Raw genomic sequence first — 17,700 nt, 5'->3', positions numbered from 1 at the left:
AAAATATTTTTCCAAATCAATGGCCTGTAAGAAAATATCAAGACAATTAATTATACAATACTAAAAAAAAATTTCGGGGATGACAAAGTAATTAAGTTTCTTATCGGCCATCGACCCACATAAATATACCGCTATTACATCGTATTTTTTTATTTTAAAACCATTTCTATGCTTGATCTAATCACACTGAAGTTCAATAATTAACAGCGCCATTTGGAAACGCTATTCAAATAAACTTGACGGTACAGTTATGCAATGTATCCAGGCGTTATGGTTTAATGTCTAAGTGCAACTATTAGTAATAGAATGTTGATTAATTATACAGACCTCATGTTTCATTAAAACGCCAAAAATACAAGGTTAAAATTAATTATATATATAAAGAAACGGTATTATTTTAATTATTATAATTTATAAGCATACGAAGAATGTAAACACACAACAAAAGCTTTAAGGGATATATTTCTAGTTGAATATGTTTTGAAATTATTAACACTTCCAATTGGTATCATGTACCTACTTAAATAGTTTACGTTGAGTAATTTGATCATGTAACAACATTTTATTTTATGTTACAATGTTACATTGACAAAAAAAATAAATTGTGTAATTGAACAAAAATGTATAAAGGATTGCTATGTAACTTGCTCAGCCTTAACTATATGACCGGCTTTTTTAATAATAATCATTGCTTGATTTAACATCATTGTTAATAAAAGGGTAATTATTTAGGAGAGTGTCTATGAATGAATTGACAAATTTATAACTATGGTATTAGCTATTAGTTATAATCGCAAGAATAAACGTTAGTGACCCAACCAATATTAAAAAAGCCAGTCCAGTAGGGTCGTGATCTAGGGGGAACGAGGGTTATATACGGGAATTATTGTAAACTAAACGTGATGAAATCTCTTTAAAAAAAAAAACTCTTTGACACTGCACCATACATAGATACTTTCTTACTGTTCTGGTTTATTCTGTGCCTGGATTGAACTCTACTAGTTGGTTTGAACATATTAACCTCGTATTTGTATAGAAACGTTTATTTGAATGTGATTTTATTACTTTCAGTTATAATAATTTCTTTAAACCTGTGACCTCCCGACCACAATATGCCCCGATCCCACGTGTTCCTTTTTTTTTATCAAAAATACAACTTAAACTATTTGACATGGTCAAAATTTGTTTAAATATTTTTCTCAAACTGTATATAAAATTATTATTTTGGTAATATTATTTAATTGTAAGTAAAAAAAAAAATTCCGGAAGTAACAGTCTGGTGACCACAGACCTATTATTATAATGAAGTAGGTCTATTATAGGTACCGGTCAAAAAATATAATTATGCCCGCAAATGTCTGTCACGTGGTTGATGTTCATTTGATTATAATGTAATATTCTTCGTATTTTAGAAATAACACATCTTTTTTCCTTTTTTTATAATATATTTTAAAGTTTTTTGAATGACATATTTAATAGTTTTATTGTTATATATTTTTTTAATCAATAATACTAAGTAATTCAATTGACAAGGTTGACATATTTTGTTAAAATATTTTTCACAAAATGTAGAATTATTTTTTTATATACACTGACTGTATCTGTAAAAATCATACATTGAATTGACGCAAATTAGAGGTTTTGAGAGTTTTATAGGAACACAGCATCTTGTGGGAAATAAAAGCTTTAGTCCTATGAAAATTACAAAAAGATGACTTAGTACTTTTTTTATCAAACGCCCGCACGATGTTTACATTGTGTACAGTACCTATGTATATTGTTACATTAGCACAGTCAAGGCGGCTAACATCAAGTAAAACTTATGCCGATTAACTAGGTTTTTGGTGGTTATCTACAACTTAAATTAATATTAATAATAAATAAATATATCTAATAAATAAATATATGTTATCGTGAATTTAGAGTGAAATTTCGAGGAGCGTTCCTTTGTAATAAAAGCATAAGCTATCCTATATCTTTTAACACCACCAATTATCACGGATTTCTATGAACGAAACGGTCTTGACAGGCAAAGTTATCGCAAGAATTCCATTTGACGACTCTTTAAACGTACCAAAAAAAAAAATTGTTATAAATTAATAAAGATATGTTTCACACATCTAAAGATGACAAAAACTAAAGAATTTTTAGTTTTTATTTTTAACAGCTCGACTGTAAACTGGAGGTATTAGGTGAAATTGGCGGGTGGAAGCCCAATGCGTACTTTTACAGACAACCTAAAGCATGCAGTACAGCGAAGAAATTAATGGGAGAAAATTGGTTACCATTTATACGAAACTTTAACGAATATTTCGAAGGTATCGACTGTTCATTTGCAATTGTATGTATTACGTATGATACTTTTTGATGTTAAATAAAATACATATTTGTGGATTATAACTATTAAAAAGAATAAAGTAAACATTTACCTCAGTATCTAACAATTACACAGCCCTACTTTAAACAATTATATTGGATAGATAATTTGTAAGTAAATTTCACTCAAGAATGTAACTATATACCTATTATTTAATACAGTATGACTAATATAAAAATAATTTACAGGGAAATTACACGTTGAATGGTATAACGTGTTTCATTTTCATAGGTCTAAATATAATCCAAAATAATTCTTTTATGGAACTTACAACGAAAAAATACGAATCATAAACTAAAAGGACGAAACTGTTGATTGCATGTTTATAGTTTGAGATTATAAGACCTTGGGAATATAATGTATAATATAACAAATGATTTATATTACATGTTTTGTTTTCCTAACCCACAAAATTTTTAAATAAGATTTCAATCCCTTTGTACGGATAATTTATTCGGTATATTGTTGTGTTATGGTTCATGTAATTTTGTTTAAAGGGAAATTTAAATAAATGAATAATTATAATATACTTTTTATACTTGTGTGTCATCTAATTGTATAATTTATTACTTTTGTGAAGGTCAGTTTAAAAAAAAATATTTAAGATTGGATACTCTTTTTATTGAACTCTGCAATAATCTTTCCAAATTTTAACTATGAAGGAGTGAACTCTTTCAACTATTAAGCCCCCTCCCCCTTAAGTAGCAACTAGGTGAAATTTGTGATTTATAGAGTTGCTACTCGAAGGAATTGGTCGAGCATTAAAAAAGTTACAGTGTATACAGTCACAAAAAAACCCACATCACTGTTAAACCAATAGTACCGATGCATCGAGCTAATAAAAATGTTTAAATATTTTTTGATTATAAATAATTTAAAACATTGACAAACATTGTGATTGATATGCACAGGGATTAAGAGTTTTTAGTAAAGCTAGTCCAATTATTTATATATCTATATATATGACTTTGTGATAATACTATTTGAAGAAAAGCTACAGTATAGACTAAATTACAATGATCAGATTTAGGAAATACGGTAGCATGAACAAATTGTTTTATTGCCTACATTAAATGAGGCAAACTGTGGATGATTTGAAGATATGAAACCGGTATACATTGTGCACCAGCTGCTCGAAAATGTTAGCGACCAAGACGAACATTTTGAGCCACGTCAAAGTAGTGTACCTAACAGTAGAGTACAAGTGCTACATTTTTTACAATGATTTATTTCAAGCAATATGTACAGCACGGCAAATATACAAAAGACGATCGGCTTGGTTTACTGCCGACCTTATATTACCTTGAACGGATTATGTTATGTAAAATTATAAATTTTATTCATATTCATATATTATAGCACACAAATATACAAGTAAGATAATTTCTACACTATCCCATTGTGTGTGAGATAGATTTATTTAATATAACTGTGATAATACAATGTGTAAAATTGTGCAGAAGTAATATTTGTGCAAGTGAAGATATTTAAAAGTATTATGAATTTCTTATGAAGATTTATGTTCATTTACATTACAATATAAATTAAACATAACTAATTTCTACAGCTAGACTAGGATCTTTAATTGCTACTTTCATTGGCTTGTCAAGAAAATCACTTACAAAAAATCCTTGTTGGATACAAATCGCATACACAAGTTTCTTAAATTTCTGAAAAGACATCATAGCTAAAAAACAAAACAAAAGAAGTAGTTTTATTAGAAAAATCATCTTGTATTTAATTTTTTACAATATAAACAGCAGGTAAACAGTATTCAAGAATATTTAAATGTATATGACATAAAAAATATATTTTAAAAATTTCCGAATGTGAAAAAAATAGCGTGCTTTAACGTCTTAACAGTAGCGTCTTAAAAATCTTTCTGACGGTCACGCAGATGTTTTTACACAACCATGCCATTTCTTTTTTGAAAGAGTACCAAATATCGCAAGTTGTTAAGACCACGCACGCAAGCTCTTGAAGAAAACAAGCTATGGAATTTCCTGTATATTTATATTTTGATATAATATATCATTCATAAAAATAACGATAAATATGATATATATATATATATATAATAAGGTGTTTTAACGAAATGTATCTAAAATCATTATTTCATTAAACAAATAACTGTAACATTAAGTTGAATAATACATTTTTTTTGTGAGCTGTTTGGGTGCTTGGTATATAGGGTCATTTCATGACAAATCACCAGATGTGTGCACGAGTGGATTTCCTAAATGCCTTAAACTAATATAATATCTTATGCGAAAAGTTCCATAAAATTGAAAAATAAAGAAAACAATGTTTAAAATTTGTTTTGGACTTAGGCGATGCCATCTTCTGTAATTTATAGTAAAAACGCCTAAGTTCCCGACAACGTTACCTACTTAATGATTTATTATGATATCGAAATAGGATTTTCATTGAATAATTGTAATTCAAGAGTTTTTGTTTTTTTTATAATATTCTTAAACAATTTTTTTTCAAATTTTTAAGTAGTTAAAAATTAAATTTTTTTTTTATTTTATAAATTTCATTAAATTTGTGTGCTGACTCAAGGTCAAAGTTTCATAAAAAAATGCAAAAAATTTTATTTTAACAAAACTAACTAAGTACTCTTGTTTTATAATTTTTTTGGAAATTTTTTTTTTATGACGTATAATTAACTTTAAAATTTGGTATTTTACTAAAAGTGCAATATTTAAGAGCCTATCACTTTTTAGGGCTTGAACTAAAAGAAATATGTACAGAACTTCCTTATATGCATACAGAACATCTGGTAAAAGTTTGGTAATGGAGACTTATTTTTACTAGGAGTTGTATGAACATGAATTTTTGAAATTTCGCACTTTAGAACTATGCATAACAGCTCGCAATTTAGTGTCACTATTTAGTGTCGTTTTCGTGCTGGAGGCAAGGCTAATTCATGTTCCATGCTAATATTTATTCGGAAACTATTGTTAAATGATTCATAATGTATATCTAATAGTTACTTGGTTCTTCTGGTAAATATGAATTCTCTGTCCAATAATCTTTCACATATTGTGAATTATTTTCACCCTCAAATTCTATAAATTGTAACTTACTAAATCCCTTTACGCCATTTTATTTTTTTAGAGCAAAATTGTAAGCTTCCATTATAGGCTGAAAAGTTTTTATATTCCTTTTATTATTTTTTTATTTCATGAAAATACTAAAACAATATAAAGTACCCTAACAGAACGAATATGATATTTTATCTAAAGTTAGTTTACCTTAGCTTCTACTATCATATTTTGCATGCGCATGTCAAGGAACTCTTTTAAATAAAAACCTTGTTTCTTGTAAATCCAATACACAAGGTTCGTAAACTAAGTAATAAATACTATTGTAAATTGCACCACTCAAATTGTTTTGGATACATTACTCTTATTTACAATTTTATTTTTTTTAATAAATTACAAACATTTTTAACAATGGCTGCGAATCAATGAAATTATCCAAAGCTATATTATTATCTGGGACATAAATTTTTGTTGTGTACACCAAGGGCAGACAATAAAATAAAAAAAGAACTCGGGTTTTTTCTCCGTATTACCTATACCTACTATTCTAATTTTATGTCTTTCCTGTAATCCTATCACTATTATTAGTTGACATTATACTATATGATTATCAAATTTGTGATTGAATGATTAATGTTATAGTTTAACTGAAGTCTGAATTAATACAATCCATACATTTTAGTTTGTTACTTACTGAACAGTTACTAGTCTTTGGAGCAATAGGCACTGTTACCAGTTTTATATGCTTTGCGAATAATTGCGATATACTGATTTATAACAATGGAAGGTAAATATGTTACATATTTATTATTCATGTTGATATTTTTTACTGACAATTCAGTCGGCGAAAGAAAATATTTTCCAAATCTTCCGTTTGTAAGTAACTACCTAATTAGCAGCATACTTGCACTGTGAGTACTACTAACAAAATTTCAATAAATATAAAATGATTTTTAGAAATTTAGCAATGGTATTTTAGACACAGCACTTGTCTGCTAACTGCTCGATTAAAAATTGATTGTATATTTAACTGCCACTTTTGTAATATTTGTTATAAATCTATAAAATATGCCAATTTGTTTACTAAATATGTAATATATTTAATATTACATATTTTTTGTTATGTTCATATTTTGTACTGTTGATTTAATCGGTGACAGAAAATATTACCCCAATCTTCCCATTGTAAGTACATACTGCCTACCTAATTAATAACTTACTAGCACTGTGTGCTACTCACATAATTTCAATAAATTTATAACGATTTATAGAAATTCAGTCATGATTTTTTAATATACAGGGGTTGAGCAATAAAAAAATGTATAAGCTTTTCTTATTTTTTCACTACTGAAAATTTATCTTTATAGTAAAAAAAAAAGTCTATCAAAATGTATGGTCATTCGGTTAGGTTACGTTTTTGACATTTTCATGTCTTAGCTCTGGCACATAACCGAAAAAGTTTTTCAGCCGATTCTGGTCGACTGAAAAACTTGGGTGGTTAATATATTAAAACATATCAAGTTTCTGGCTAATATTTTAGTGTTTTTATTATATTAAACTCGAACTCAAAAATTGCTTGAATATTTGATCAAACAAATATTTATTTATTAAACAAGTACAATAAAATTAATTAAAAACTAACAATTTTGTGGGGAAAAGAGGGGTTACTCGGGTTACTGGACTTTAAAGAAAAACACATTTTTTTTTACCTTTCAACTTTTTGAAACATTAAAAAAAAAAGCATACTATGAAAACACAAATTTAAAGTAATTTCAACTATTTTATTGCATTTATAGAAAAACAAAATACATATATTAAGTTTTTGTTCATAAATAATAAATATATAAAAATGTGATGTTCGCAGTATCTTTCAGGATTAATTAAGTAAAGCTAGAATATAAATTCATTAATATTTTTTTAAAAATAATACGGTCATACGGTCGAATTTTTTTAAAATATTTTTCTTTAAATGTAGAATTATTATTTTGGTAATATTATTTTTATTTGTTCGTAAACGTTTGTAGATGTGGCAGTCTGGTGACTGCAGACCTATTATTATTATTCTATAAATTGTAGGTGAAATTTAATTGTTATGTCCGATAATGTCTCTCACGTGTTTGATATTCATTTCCTATCGGTTTTTTGTTTTTTTAATAGATTTTAATGTTTAAAACATAACAGTGTTTAACACTGACTTCGCTCCCCCCCCCCTGTAACTGGTCAAAATCATTACACAACGCCTTGTTGGAAATAAAAACTTAAGTTTTATAAAAATTCCACTCCAAGTGCTTTTTTATTGAACGCCCGCATGATATGTGTATATTGTATTGTCACATTAGCACAGTGAAGGCGGTACACATCAAGTAGAAGTTAAGTTGATTAACAAGGTTTTTAGTGGTTACCTACAATAATTCTAATAAATACATATATTTTAGGGTGAATATAAAATAAAGTTCCTAGGAGCGTCCATTTGTAATGAAAGCATAAACTATCCTATGATGTTTAACTTACACTTATCACGGATTTCTGAAACCAAAAGGGTCTTAACCGGCAAAATAATTCTAAGAATCCCATTTGACGACTCTCTGACCGTAACTATAACATTCCTTGAAAAAAAAAATTTGTTTTCACATACCTGAAATTAACAAGAAATTAAAGTACCTACTTGTTTTTATATTATCAACAGTTCCACTTAAACATGGCGGTATTAGATAAGATTGGCGGATGGAAGCACAATGCGTTCGTTTACAGACAACCTTATGGTTGTAGTAGCCTCAAGAAAATGATGGGACAGGTTTGGTTGCCATTCTTGCGTAGCATTGGCGTAACAATATCCGATTGTCCATTTAATACCGTATGTATTAAGAATTATACTTAATAAGTTTTCAGTGTTTCAGATAAATAATATCATTATTAATAGGGCCGAGTAAAGTAATTGTAAGCATTTTTTAACTCTTAAATTTTCTCTATTACTCAAGATTCTAGCTATATAATACAGTATGACTAACATTAAAAATAATTTACAGGGTAATTATACAATGAACGGGTTTGATTTGTCTCTACTAGAAAAGACTAATTTTCCCAAACAATACTTTTATGGAACTTACAAGTTGAAAATACAATACACAAACAAAGAGGACGATATTGTTGGTTGTCTAATCTTAGTTGTTGAGTTTGTAAGACCCTGGGAATATAATTTAAAATATTATAAATGATTTATATTGTTACATGTTTTATTTCCATGTACCGTAAAATAAATAAATACGTTTTAAATCCCTTTATAATATGTATAATATTTTCGGTGTAATGTTATTAAGTGTGCTGTGGTTTATGTAATTGTGTTTAATGGATTTCAAATAAACGGATAATTATAATATACTAATTATACCGTATACCTTTAATTATGTAATTTAAAAATCATAACTAGTGTGTATTTAGCCGGGCAATAGAAATCAAGAAAGAGATTGATGAAAAAAAAACATTTAGTTTAAGCTTAAACACAATTAAAACACAATTTTAAACAGGAGTACATTTTCGACGACACCCCGCTGTTTTATCTCTAAAATATAATTATATATTGTCTATCCGGACGTCTTAGGTCCGGATAGACAATCTATGGCTAGTTGTAAATTTGACCGGGCGGGCGGACGGGTGGGAAGTAGCTGATTTAACCATGCGGTAGCTGTAATGGTGATTATTTTTTTATCATCAGCGCATAAGTGTAATTTTTTTATAATTATTCATTATTTCATTAATTATTTTTTTTAATATCAATGACCTTACACTGAGCCCAGCAAAAAAAAATCTCAGGATGACATGACAATATTTAGTGATTCAAGCCAAAGGTTAGTTAACTGTTTATTTTATTTTATTTTTTACTTAAGTACTAATGTGTATAATAGATATTCTTAAGATACAGAATAAATTTCAAAGTCCAACATATAAAAAAAAATATATTATTGTATTTAAAATAACAGTAAAATAATACTTTGATATTTTTTTGTATAATATTATATTAAAAATATGTAAAAAAAAGTTCTTTATAATTGTTTTAATTTTGATTTTTCAATAAACTTTAGCGACAAAAAATAGCAAAAACATAATATTTATTTATAAAAAAATTAATTCATTTTTTTAAAAATTCATCTTAACTTTCTTTAAATAAATAAAAATATCAAAATTTTAATTTGTCAATAATGACCCAACGATTTCCACAACAAGATATAATACCACGATTGATACAGTTTTTTCAAGATACTTGCATAATATGACTTCACAAACATATGTATCATATTTCAGCTATCATAAGCCAATTTTCTCTATGATAGAATGTACAAATTAGATTTTTAATGAATATATACTTATTAATAAAGTTTTAACGAAGATATTTTTTTAAATTTAATTTCATGTACTTATTTTTTTTTTCTTATTCCTTAATTAACATTTTTTCACCCACTTTACTACAACACATATACGTTCGGAACTTAATAAAGAATATTATAGTATAATTATATTTTTAATAAAGAATAAAATGTTGTTTTCGAAACGTTTAATTTGTCTCAGAACAGTGATCCTACACAATCTACGACAAAATATAGTACAACCGTTGATGCTGTTTTTACAGATATTTGAACAAAATTGAGTCAAATATATACGTATCATATTTTAGTCATCATAAATCAATAATTTCTATGATAAAATGCGAGATTTAGTAATATATAATATGGGCGTACCTTGGCTTTTGTGGTTCTTCCCAAAGGGGGTCCCCTACGATTACGGACCGACTAGTAGCGCTAGGCGCTAATTGCGGGCCGGGGAAGGTATGTTGCAAGAGAAGTGGTCCCATAGAAGGCCACTTAACGTTCGGCTCAACGTCACTTTAGTCGCCTTTTACGACAGGTGTGAGGCCCTTGGAAGAATTCTTTCTCCCCTGTCCACAGGGATAAGTAATATATAATAATATACATATGATAAAAAGATTTTATCATCACTTTTTATAAATTAATCGAATGCAACCATATGATATCTGAACTTCGTTCCTACCGAGGGTCCCGTGACCCACTCAGTATTTTTTTAAATAAAATGAGCACACAACACTATTAGCAAAATAAAAAAATGACAATTCTCACTTCTCAGAACTTCCAACTGTTAAAAATTAGTTTGAAAAAATGTCTTATTTTGTCCTAAAAGTTTGAATTTTTCTAAGTGTGGTATTCGTGATAATGATAAAAAGCTCATGTAAAATCAATCATCCACATATGTACAGATGTACCTAGTAGTAAACTTAGGTATAAATTATGTTTGTAGAAGTAATGTGCAAGCGATTCCTCTATGCTATTTGTAAAAAAACGAAGATGTAAACTCCAAGGGAATCGTATTTAGTTTGATACCAGGTCACCACAATACCTAGTTGCGACACTGGTGGTTTCTTAGCCATAGTTTAGTGGTCCACCGCCAATTTATTTTAGAGAACCATTAAGACTTGTCAATTGTTTTTAAAAACCAGCAAAGTACAGTTTTTTGGTAAGGAGGGGGGGAGGAGATGGTTTAAAAAGATAACAAACTTAAACGTTTATTAAAGAAAAACCAAATTATTTTATTTCTACATTTTGCTCATCTTTTCCAGGTCATTTTACGCTATTTTAACAGTTGTTCATATTTAAAAATAATAGATTTTGCTAAATTTCATTGTAATATAATATCGATAACAATAAGTATCCATATTGTTTGAAGTGCATAAAATATTTTATTGTACAGTATTTAAAAAAAAATTGTAAAATATCAAATCATTTTAAAATTACCCGCTACAACAAACTAATGTTTTCTTTATGCGCTACTTTTTTTATCTATAATTAGATATGATATTTTGATTTATAACTCAATAGTATAATTATATAATAATATTGAGTATCTATAACTTAATATTATAATTCGATCTCATAATAAATACACATTAGGCCCTATGTAAAAAAACTTTGGATTAGGTATTCCAAAAACTTTTGTTCCAAAAAATATAACTTCCCATAATATGGTAGTATAAAAGTTTATATTATAAACTTTTATAAATAATAATTGTATAATATATTTAAAACAAATAATAATATGATAGTACTATGGAGTAATTTATTGAAAGTGACCTGTATAATTTAGCAAAATACTAATAAAAATCTTATAGTTACAAAATAATATTCTAAATATAATATCAAATATTACTTCAGCTTTAGGTTTTTTCCCGTACAAAATTAAGTCCTACGAGAAAAGATAGTATCAAAATACCGAACTTTAACGCCGTTGTATCTAACTCAATTAACTGAAATTGAACTGAGAAACTAAACGAATAATTTTTATAAGCTATACTTGTCATTTTATATAAAGAAACGAAATAAAAATGTAAAATATTAAAAAAATATACCACATTTGTTTGCTAAGAATTGTTGAAACTTTGACATTATTGCATATGTCTGTTTAAACAGTTTAATATTTTTTGTTTAAAAATCATACAATCATGTGTCATCATAACGCGCAAGTGTGTAAGTGCGTTTTTTTTAAGGTTTTCTTAAAAATAATTTAGAACATATTTAATGCTATACTGCTAAACTTAAAACATCGGTAAAACATTATCGAAATATCGATCTTTTAGACAAAATTATCGATATTATTGTATCGATATTTTTGAATTCGATGTATCACTTTGATCGACAATAATTATGTCTCGATATTAGATTTTTGTTTTTTTAATTTTTTAATAATCAGAAATGTCAACCCTACTAAGGTCCATATCATATTGTGTTGTTATACCTACATATTACAATTACAATTGTATTACATATTTGATTTATTGTCAACTGCCCAATATCTTTAGTTCTTATCACTTTTAATTTTATGTTTATCATATCCAGAGACTAGAATAATATGTTATTATAATATAATAACATATTATAATATTAGCTTACCATGGTTTCTTACATACCTCATATCTAGACGACGATATTATGAATTTATTACTTTAATTTAAACAATAGCCTTATATAAGTTATAATCTAAAATATCGGATATATCAATATATCGGAATTGAAATCGATTTGCGCAACCCTAAATTTATTTATTTATTAAATAAATAAATAAATGTCTATCTGACGTCTTTACACTGTAAAATATATAGTAGTAGTAAAGTGTATAGTAAAATAGATATCCCATTACGCTGCCATTTTATTTCTGAAGATAACAATTCAAGACGATGTGGAATAACCTATATATTTTAACCATAGGTTACCCCTATTCTTATGAGAAACATATTTTGTTAATAACAAATTTGACATTGCTGATATTAGGCATTATAGTCAGTACGTTTATAAATTATACGAAGCTATAAAAACGGTTTAAAATTAAATACTATGTCAACGTTTCTTAATGCGCTTTTAAATCATTCAATCGTATTTAAAGATAAAACTCTATCACTAAGTAATAAATACTATTGTAAATTGCACCACTCAAATTGTTTTGGATACATTACTCTTTTTTACAATTTTATTTTTTTTAATAAATTACAAACATTTTGAACAATGGCTGCGAATCAATGAAATTATCCAAAGCTATATTATTATCTGGGACATAAATTTTTGTTGTGTACACCAAGGGCAGACAATAAAATAAAAAAAGAACTCGGGTTTTTTCTCCGTATTACCTATACCTACTATTCTAATTTTATGTCTTTTCTGTAATCCTATCACTATTATTAGTTGACATTATACTATATGATTATCAAATTTGTGATTGAATGATTAATGTTATAGTTTAACTGAAGTCTGAATTAATACAATCCATGCATTTTAGTTTGTTACTTACTGAACAGTTACTAGTCTTTGGAGCAATAGGCACTGTTACCAGTTTTATATGCTTTGCGAATAATTGCGATATACTGATTTATAACAATGGAAGGTAAATATGTTACATATTTATTATTCATGTTGACTTTTTTTACTGACAATTCAGTCGGCGAAAGAAAATATTTTCCAAATCTTCCGTTTGTAAGTAACTACCTAATTAGCAGCATACTTGCACTGTGAGTACTACTAACAAAATTTCAATAAATATAAAATGATTTATAGAAATTTAGCAATGGTATTTTAGACACAGCACTTGTCTGCTAACTGCTCGATTAAAAATTGTATTGTGTATTTATCTGTCACGCTTGTAATATTTGTTATAAATCTATAAAATATGCCAATTTGTTTACTAAATATGTAATATATTTAATATTACATATTTTTTGTTTATGTTCATATTTTGTACTGCTGATTTAATCGGTGACAGAAAATATTACCCCAATCTTCCCATTAAGTACATACTGCCTACCTAATTAATAACTTACTAGCATTGTGTGCTACTCACATAATTTCAATAAATTTATAACGATTTATAGAAATTCAGTCATAATATTTTAATATACAGCACCTGCTCCTACACTGTGATTTTAGCTGTACACCCTTTTAATTTATTTTTATAAATCTTTAAAATATAAGATTTTAAGTTTGAATGTTTTACTACGTAATTTGGCAACTTAAAAACGAACAGACAACCTTAGTCTTTAATATTGTTATAATATCTTTAAGACCAATATACTCGTATTTATTATTAAAAACAAAATGAAGTAAAATATTAATTTGTTAAGCTTCAAATTAAAATTTAAAAGTTGTTAAAAAAAGAATTAGTTGAGTCACAACCTAATATTTTATAGTTCACTCTGCTGAACATTTAGTCACGTAAATTGAAGAGTCTACTTGAAAAATTATTCATTAGAAAATACTATTTACTCAGTAAAGTAAACTACAATATGTTGTAATCACTTTTTTCAGGGATCATGTAAGTGTAGATAGTGCCATCTCTATTTGTTATAACTTAACTACTATTTGTTTCAATTCTTAATCCAAAAAGTTAACACGTCATTGCGAAAACCGGTAATTAGTTTTTGATTTTTCAAACTAATTATTTTAGGGGTTGCGCAATAAAAAAATGTATAAGCTTTTCTTATTTTTCCACCTTAGCTCTGGTACATAACCGAAAAAGTTTTTCAGCCGATTCTGGTCGACTGAAAAACTTGGGTGGTTAGTATATTAAAACATATCAAGTTTCTGGCTAATATTTTAGTGTTTTTATTATTTTAAACTCGAACTCAAAAATTGCTTGAATATTTGATTAAACAAATATTTATTTATTAAACAAGTACAATCAAGTTAATTAAAAAACTAACAATTTTGTGGGGAAAAGAGGAGTTACTCGGGTTACTGGACTTTAAAGAAAAACAAATTTTTTTTTACCTTTCAACTTTTTAAAACATCAAAAAAATAAGCATACTATGAAAATACAAATTTAAAGTAATTTTAACTATTTTGTTGCATTTTTAAAAAAACGAAATACATATATTAAGTTTTTGTTCATAACTAATAAATATATAAAAATGTGATGTTTGCCGTCTTTTTCAGGATTATATAAGTAAAGCCAGAATACAAATTCATTATTATTTTAAAAAATAATACGGTCACACGGTCGAAATTTTTTTTTTAATGTAGAAAATTTTGGTAATATTATTTTTATTTGTTCGTAAACTGTTGCGGAAGTGACAGTCTAGTGACCGCAGGCCTATTATTATTATTATTCTATTGTAGGTCCCAAATTAAAATGACGAATTTCAATTCATTTTTTTATAAAAATATATGACCCCATCTTGAGGGAAATAAAAACTTAAATTTTATGAAAATTACATAAAGTTGACATAGTGATTTTTATTGAACGTCCGCACTATGTGTATATATACAGCACCTATTTATTATCACATTAGCACGGTCAAGGTGGTACACATAAAATACAACTCAAGTTGATAAACAAGATTTTTAGTGGTTATCTACAAATTTAATTAATATTAATAATAAATAAATATATTTTAGGGTGAATATAGATTAAAATTCTTAGGAGCGTTTATTTGTAATGAAAGCATAAATTATCCCATTTCTTATAACTACCATCTATCACGGATTTCTAAAACCAAAACGGTCTTAACGGGCAAACTAATCCAAAGAATCCCATTTGACGACTCCTTAAACGTAACTATAACATTCTTTGAAAACTAAATAAGAATATGTTTTCACATATCTTAAGACGACAAAAATCAAAGTACTTTATTATAATCAACAGCTCCACATAAGCGCGGCAGTATTAGATAATATTGGCGGTTGGAAGTCAAATGCGTTCATTCACAGACGACCTAATGCATGTCTTAGCCTCAAGAATATTATGGGAGAAGCTTGGATACCATTTTTACAAAGCTTTAACGAATCAATATCCGGTTGTCCAGTGAAACCAGTATGTATTGTAACTTAATATGTTTTCAGTTTTTCAGTTAAATATCATTATTAATAGGGTCGAGTAGAGTAATCGTAAGCGAATAATTCAAATGTAGGTGCAAAATAAATTTAATTATGTCTTATTATTGATATTGATATGTCTCAATGTTGAATAAAATACAAATTCGTTAATTGTAGGTTATAACTATTTATAAAAATTGAATAAACATTTACCTCGTGTTTTAACAATTACACAGCCTTACTCTATTCAATTTTATTGATAATTAATAATTATTAAATCTAAAATTCTCCCTATCACTCCATATTGTAGTTATATTATACAGTATGACTAACATAAAATAATTTACAGGGCAATTATACATTGAATGGGTTTGATTTGTCTCTACTAGAAAAGTCTAATTTCCCTAAACAATATTTTTATGGAACTTACAAGTTAAAAATACAAGCCACAGACAAAAAGGATGATCCTGATAGTTGCTTATTCATAGTTTCAGAGGTTGTAAGACCGTGGGAGTATAATGTATAATATAATAAATGATTTATGTTACTTGTTTTATTTTATTATACCATAAAATAAATAAAATATAAGTTTTCAATACCTTTACATGTTTAATTTATTTGGTGTATTTTTAAATGTGCTATAGACTATTGTTTATGTAATTTTATTTAATGGAACATTTAAATCAATAAATAATTATAATATACTTATTATACTTGTGTATCATTTAATTATATAGTTTATAATTTATACCATTGTGTACAATACATATTCAATGTTTATACATAACCAAAAAATAAAAATAAATACATACTATATAAAACCCGGTTAAAATTGAGCAATAGATTTTTAAATAGCATAACAAGTATATTACTTGTACGTTAATTTACTGTAACGTGCAAACAATATAGTAAACAAATTACTAATAATATTACTTATTATTGGTAAATGTTCGACTACAAATTAACATTTTTGACAAAAATTACCTTTACGAAATCCCTTAATGCACGCAAGAGAGAGAATTTTATTTTTGCGTGTAGTGTATACTATACAACTATATAATAATAATAATAATAATAATAATATACTGTAAATAAATTACTTGTACAATATTGAAATAACACTAAAAATAGATAAGATTTTATAACAATGAGAAAGCAAAAGTATTGCACATGGAAGCCCGCCTACAATTCTTAAAACCAAATTCCCTCAAGACGGTAGCACTGATTTCAACTGGCCAATCAGGGAACGTTATGCGAAAATCGATAATTACAGCCCGGCTGGACGTTCTGTTGACTGTTTTCATATTTCAATATTTTGTATAATCACCTGCTTGTGTATAATGTCAGTGATGGCTCGATAGGAAACGTCCGGGATCCTTATCGTGTATCTTTTAACTGTATTTACATTTTACGGCAATCTTGTAGCTTTTTAATTACATTTAAATACAACAAATATTATATATTAATACTGTCAGAACGAATACTCATTGTTATACTACATTGACTACTGATTGATTCGCGATGGCGCCCCATAAGTATCGTTAGTACCGTTCGTCCAAGTGGCGCACAGTCAAATGGAATATGGATGGAGACAATGTTATGACTATGGAAACTGATAAATCTATCGGCGACAGTCTCGACATAAATCAGGTAAGTTAAAGACGAACATTTCAATTATGTGATTTAGTTTTTACAAACTATCATTACCTCGAATGACTTCTGTTTGAAAGATGTTTCACCCAAACATAAGTAGTTATGTTTGTTTGTAGCAAAAACTTTTTTTTTTAACTGTTAAATTCTAGTCTGTACGTATTTCTTCAAAGCTAAGCTTTCACTTAACTGATCAATATATATATATAATAGGTAGGTTCAAAAAAACCTTAACTAACAAACAATTCATTATTGTTTGTTTTTC

General features: G+C 27.2%; 2 protein-coding genes across 20 annotated transcripts in view; both read left to right on the top strand.

Annotated features, from left to right (window-relative positions):
* The first annotated feature begins 6,204 nt into the window (after positions 1–6,204).
* On the top strand, positions 6,205–16,311 carry LOC126844837 (uncharacterized). Its single transcript, XM_050583261.1, has 5 exons — positions 6,205–6,211; positions 6,266–6,300; positions 15,369–15,524; positions 15,616–15,783; positions 16,135–16,311. Exons 1-5 carry the CDS (start codon positions 6,205–6,207, stop codon positions 16,309–16,311), a joined length of 543 nt encoding a protein of 180 aa, XP_050439218.1.
* Positions 16,312–17,125: 814 nt separating this feature from the next.
* LOC126844870 (beta-TrCP-like) overlaps positions 17,126–17,700 on the top strand; it is a 29,400-nt gene continuing 28,825 nt past the window's right edge. For all 19 annotated transcript variants that reach the window (XR_007686639.1, XR_007686642.1, XR_007686637.1 and 16 more), the window contains exon 1: positions 17,126–17,435. Coding sequence is in view for 7 of the 19 variants with exons in the window: in XM_050583315.1 (XP_050439272.1) it covers positions 17,367–17,435 (69 nt within the window). In the remaining 12 variants the exon portion in view is untranslated. The remainder of the gene's footprint in view (positions 17,436–17,700) is intronic.

This window comes from Adelges cooleyi, unplaced genomic scaffold (genome assembly GCF_023614345.1).
Source record: "Adelges cooleyi isolate 19-005CV unplaced genomic scaffold, UGA_ACOO_1.1 ACOO_flye_CR_arks_rails_tigmint_CR_PRNA_651, whole genome shotgun sequence".
NCBI classification, from domain to species: Eukaryota; Metazoa; Arthropoda; class Insecta; order Hemiptera; family Adelgidae; genus Adelges; species Adelges cooleyi.
Note: the sequence above shows the minus strand (reverse complement) of the source record. Positions and strands in the feature narration are given on the sequence as shown.